At 45.2% G+C, this 5,965-nt stretch overlaps 1 protein-coding gene across 1 annotated transcript; it reads left to right on the forward strand.

Annotated features, from left to right (window-relative positions):
- The first annotated feature begins 19 nt into the window (after positions 1-19).
- On the forward strand, positions 20-5,702 carry LOC104489313 (sulfotransferase 6B1-like). The gene is made up of 7 exons (XM_010131460.1): positions 20-191; positions 2,366-2,511; positions 2,940-3,029; positions 3,249-3,375; positions 3,792-3,886; positions 4,298-4,454; positions 5,572-5,702. The coding sequence occupies exons 1-7, from the start codon at positions 20-22 to the stop codon at positions 5,700-5,702; spliced, it is 918 nt and encodes a 305-aa protein (XP_010129762.1).
- The last annotated feature ends 263 nt before the right edge of the window (positions 5,703-5,965 follow it).

Genomic DNA, 5,965 nt, shown 5'->3' on the forward strand with positions numbered 1-5,965 from the left:
GGAAAGAGCCATCGAAATAATGGAAGATAGGATATTTTCACAGGGTGTAAATGCTCCCTCAGAAGGCTTGCTGTTCTCCTACAGAGGTATTTTATACCCTGCTACAGTCAGCAGCCCAGAAACTTTGGAAGCTCTGAAATCCTTTGAAACCAGGAGCGACGATGTGATTCTAGCAGGCTATCCTAAAACAGGTGAGTGTTGTATTCTTGATAAGTAGTCAAGTACACAATGCTGCAGTCTAGAAGTTTGTGCCATCACTTAACACAGCAATAATGCCTGGGAAAAGCTTATTGACATCAGACTTCATAGGATCATGAATTTAAATTATAAGGCATCTTTGGAGGGCAAATAATACAATCTTCTGCTCAAAGCAGGGAATGATCTAACCTTCAAAGTCAGGTTTGGTTGCTCAAGACCTTGTCCAGAAGAGTTTTAAGACTTTGAGGTTGGAGATTGACAACACACTGGAAATCTAGTGAAGTGTTTTCCCACTATAGTGGCTTTTTGGGCTTTGTTCTTCCATTTTTTGTTTGTTTACTACTATGCAGTCAGACAGCCCCTTGTTGTGATTGATAGTATGCCCCTTTTGCAATTTCCTGGACAATTTTCAGAAGAGTTGGCTCTGTCTTCGTTATAAACTTCAGTAGTGGAAGACTGCAGTGAGATTCCCCTGTGCCTTTTTTTTTTTCTCTCCAGCCTGAGCGAACCAAGCCTTTCTATGCACTTCCTTTGCTCCAGGTTGCTAATACAGGAAAGTATGTTACTTTATTTGCTGCAAGGACAATGCAGGGAATATATCCTGCTAATGAGGGGAGAATTGCTGTTTCCCTAGAGGTACTGAACTGCAGAATGCAGGAGATTCCCAAGTGTCTAAATGGAGGGAAAGACATGGATGCCACCAGGACTCTTGGATTACTTTCTCTTTCACTATGGCATTTTAAATTCCTTCATTTCTATTCTGCTCACTTTAGAGACATATCTTAATAAGACATTTGCAGAAAAAGAGGAATTACTGATCCTTATCACTTTCCCTTTGTGTGCAGCCTGTTGAACTGTGCACAGGCAGGAGTGGTTTAAAAGCGTGAGGGTCCACCTACACATCCTAGAAGGTGTTAGCTGAAAACTAAGACTTGGCCTGTCCCTCTCACACCAGTTTTGCCATGCTACAGAGGCCAAGACAGATTAGCCTGCTGCAAAGATGGTGACAGGAGCTCAACAGTCTGGTGGTTTGTATGATGACCCCTTCTGTTGCCAGTTATGGAAGCTGAGCTGGGAGCTGGGAATGTGGCCAAACTGTGCTGATCAAGGAAAGACTGTAAACTGAAGCCAGTTTGAAGGAGGGAACAGTGTTCCCAAAGACAGCACTGTGGAAGGAGACCAGAAAGAGCCAAGGGACAACTCAGTTGGCCCTCTTCTGGGAGCACCACTGTTCTTGAGTGGTGCACAAGGAGTGGTCTGAGATGACCAAAACGTGCCAGAGCTGGAAAGAGCAACAGAAGTCTGCTTCTGTTTCCACTGACGGATGGAATGCACTTCTGAAGCAAGCAGGGTAGCATTCCACAACATCTGGCTGACAGCTCTGTCCCTATTGGCTTTTGTTATATCCTTGTTGACTGTTGCCCAGCATCATGGTTTAACCTCAGTTGGCAACTGGCAACTGACCCCCACATAACTGCTCTCTCATTCTCCCCTGGTGGAATGGGGGAGAAAAAGAATGGTAAAGGTGAAAAAAGTCGTGGGTTGAAATAGAGAGAGTTTAATAGGTAAAGCAAAAGCTGCTTGTGCAAACAAAGCAAAACAGGAACTCATTAACTATTTCCCATTGGCAGGAAGGTGTTCAACCATTTCCAGGAAAGCCGGGCTCCATCACGCATAATGGTTACTCAAGAAGGCAAGCGCCATAATTCCCAATGTCTCCCGTTCCTTCTTTCCCCTCCATCTTTTATTGCTGAGCATGATGTCATATGGTATGGAATATTACTTTGGTCAGTTGAAGTCAGCTGTCCCAGCTGTGTCCCCTCCCAACTTCTTGTTCACCTTCAGCCTACTCATTGGTTGGGTGGTGTGAGAAGCAGAAAAGGCCTTGACAGCATGTGATCATTGTTTAGCAATAACTAAAATATCTCCATGTTATTAACACCGTTTCCAGCACAAATCCAAAACATAGCCACATACCAGCTGCTATGAGGAAAATTAACTCTATTGCAGCCAAAAACACAACAGCTACCTGCTGATAGGCTAAAGTACAATATGGAGCCAAACTGGGTCATAGGTACGAACCATTTTGTAAGATTATCCTTCCATCCAGGTTGATATGAAAAAGTGCAGTTGAATGGATGTGCTACTGATGTCTCTATCCTTTCAGGAACCAACTGGCTTGAACAAATGGTGAGAGAGTTGGAATCAACAGATGCCAAATATACAGAAGAAGAAATGAAAGAGAGAATAAATGCTGAAAAGGAGCTAGAGACATTTCCACGTCTAGAATTTGGAGATCCTGAGATATATGAGGTTTGCAGGGACTGAAAATATTGGTACTGCTCTTCTTACAGGTAGTAATAGCTGAAAGGCAGTGGCTGATCTTAGAGGTAATGGAGCCTTAACAAGAGCTCAACAGCACAAGTAGCATGTGCTATTGCTCTTGGTGTCCCAATACAAGGGCCTCGTGCACAGAGAGTGCTGAGTAGCCACAGGTGGCTCCAGTCTTGAACCCAGTGGGTTTGATCATAAGACCTTTCTCTTGAGTGTCCTGTCCTCAGGCCTGTCTCATGTGAAATGATGCTCTGTGTCAGAAGCCTACACAACCAGTGCATCCCTGTGGGTTTTCCAAAGGATAAGATCCTTCTTCTCTGATCTCTTTTCTTATTGCCCACAATTCCTGAAAAGGCATGGGTCACCGAATAAGCTACTTCTCACTTTTCTTCCCACTTGCTTTAAAGAGGATGAAGAAACTGCCTTCCAGAAGAATTATACTAACCCATTTGCCACCTGATGCCCTGCCCCCGTCCATGCTCCAAAGCAAGGCTAAGGTGAGTCTTCTCTTTGCGTCACACTGCAAAAGCTTTTCCATCCCAAATTAGCTTTCCTCTGTCTGTGTGAGATGTGTTTTCTGCACGTTCACTCGATGACCTTAAAGGGGTTTTCCAACCTAAACAATTCTATGATTCCTTAATTCTATGTGATGTATTGAGAAGATGCTGTTTTAGTCAGTCACCAAATCAGAATTAAACTGTGTTTTCTTCCTCTAGATCCTTGTGCTAGTTCGGAACCCCAAAGACACGGCTGTCTCCTATTATCACTTCTACAACGACATGCCAGTATTGCCATCCTTTGCCTCCTGGGATGAGTACTTTGCAGCCTTCATGAATGGGAAATGTACTTTTTATTGCATTCTCTGGCATTCCTCCTTACATGGGACCTTGTGCATGGGAATCTTACTTTCACATACCTTACCAAGCTACTTCCAAGACAGGGAGATAGGCCAATGCTATGGCAGAAACAGGAAGTACCAGAGAATCTGAGTTTCTTCTGTCTCTATCTCAGAACAGAGAGATCAAGAGAAAGCTTTAGCCTCACTTTTCCAATCTCCAAAACCGGAGCTTTTGGTTTGGTACTACCTAGCGGCCAGACCTGGAGGACCGTGCACAGACCTCCACTGAAAGAACACGTTGAGCTGGTCGCCACTTCACCATGCTGGTGCCATGCTTAGTGAGCTGTCTGGGCTGACTCCTCTGGCTTGGTAAGGGTTTTGGGGAATAATCTACACAGCTATATATCTTTTTCATCTGCAGTGGCCTGGGGATCCTACATTGACCACTTAGTGGAATGGAACAAATACATCGACCTTGAGAGGATCATGGTGATAAGCTATGAGGAACTCAAAGAGGTGTGGCATCTTATCCAGCCTCTTCCTTGATTGGTGTGCTCTGTACCTCTCTCGATATGTTTTGCTGTGGGAAAGAAGAAACTATTTGGTCAAGCCTGTCTGCCCCTTTAGAGGAGTGTCCCTCTGAGCTGCTCTTCTATGTTTGAGGGAGGCCCATTGGGTTAGGAGAAGGATAGCCTTGTGTATTTGTGGAATGAGTCATATCTGGCACAGGCACAGTTGCTTTTGGGAGAGAAGACCTTGAAGCTGAGGCCACCATGTGTGGGTTCCCTCTCTGTTAGAGGTATTAGAATTCCTTGATGACATTGTGGCGGACAGCTTCCTTTGCTGGACTTCCTTCTGAGTGCTGGCTCCATGCCACATGGTGCCAAGCCTTTTGATTTCACCTCTGTGCTATGTTACTTTGGCCAGGATCAGATACTGGGAATGAAAAGGATTGCTGCCTTCTTTGGATTCTCCGTATGTGAGGAAGATTTTCGCAGAATTGCTGAGAAGACCAGTTTCCAAGCTATGAAAGAGAAATCAAAGGAAACCCATGGAAAGTTTGGGGACATCATCTTTCGGAAGGGTAAGTGTCCTCAAATGGAGAGTCTACCTTCTAAAATTGAACTCCAGAAGGATTTCTGAGTAGGTTTCTTCACTTAGCCATGAATTCACTGGCTCATTAAGAAGGACAAGTGTGAGTGAATTCTCCCCTGTGGCATCCTGTACAATAAGCTTTTGCCATTGATGGGATTTTGGGGCTATTTGTCAGAAACATAGCTGAGTGCCAGGCTTAAGGCCCTCAGTCATTGCTTCTGTGCTGCTCTATTTCCCTGTGGCATCCCTGGCTAGTTAGGCAAGTGCGGTGTGAATGTGGGGGCCAACACTGGTTATGCCAACAATTAGGCACCAAATCTGCTTGGGCTGGATGGTTACTCTTTACAGAGGGGTTGTGATGTGGCTGTTGTCTGGTGGTAAGGTGATGAGTCTGATCCTGGATCATAGATGCGGGTTGCACATGTCACTTAATGAAAGTTCCCTTTGTGATGAGGTTTGCTAATGGGACAAGAGTCTCTTGAACACCCAGGGGAGGCATTGTTCACAGTCTGCTGACCTCAGAAATATCTTGTTGTGTACTCAGTGAAAGCTGAGGAATATTCTCAATATGGTTCCTCTTAATGGATGTGTCATGGTGACCCCAGAGATGGTACCTCACAGAGCTATGCCCAGGGACAGAGCTCTGGCACCCCAGCTGCTCCTCATGTCATCAAGAGTCTTTGGTTTCTGATTACCGTGGGCATGGGCTTGTTTTAATCCCTTCCCTTCACCAGTCCTTAGAGGAAGAAGGATTTAATCACTCTCTACCACCTACCTCACTACGCCAGACAACTTCCCTCTTCAGAGAGAAGTATTCATGAATGAGCTTTCCCTTGTGAAAAACACAGGTTGCCCTCTCTTGGAAAAGCTTTGTTAAATCACCTTGAAAACCCACTCTGGGGAGGGAAGGCATGCAGGCAACCCACCAGCAATAGTCCCTGTAACCTGTCCGTAGCCTTTACTTGTTATCTTTGCTACCTTGCCTCTCTCAGGCAATGAGACCTCTCAGGAGCATAAATCAGGTCCTTCCCACCTCATTTGGGCTGTGATTCTGTCCCATTGCTGCCTTGGTATTACTGTCAAGTTTTGGTACAACTTCTACACAGGGCTTGTTGGGAAGTGGAGAGACTTCTTCTCTAAAGCTCAGAATGAAGAAATGGACCAAAAATTTGAAGACTGCCTAGGAGGAACAAAGCTAGCAGCAAAGATGAAATACGATGTGTACTGCAAGGCCTGAACATAAGCAGACAAGCAGCATGACAGCAAGTTGTGCTCCAAAGATGATTCTCCAAAGGTGGATAGTCCCTATGCTTCCTCCCATGAGAAAAGAGAGAGAAACCCCTCAGAGATCTACCTGGCACCTCCAAGCATTTGGGTGGTAATTCTTAGGCACGTGCTGCGCCTAGGGCATGTGCTTGGCTTGATGCAACCAAATAAAATGTGTGTATGCCTTAAATGAATGCCTGGCATCCTTCTGGGAGGGATAGAGTGCACAGGTGT

This window comes from Buceros rhinoceros, unplaced genomic scaffold, assembly GCF_000710305.1.
Source record: "Buceros rhinoceros silvestris isolate BGI_N320 unplaced genomic scaffold, ASM71030v1 scaffold8422, whole genome shotgun sequence".
NCBI classification, from domain to species: domain Eukaryota; kingdom Metazoa; phylum Chordata; class Aves; order Bucerotiformes; family Bucerotidae; genus Buceros; species Buceros rhinoceros.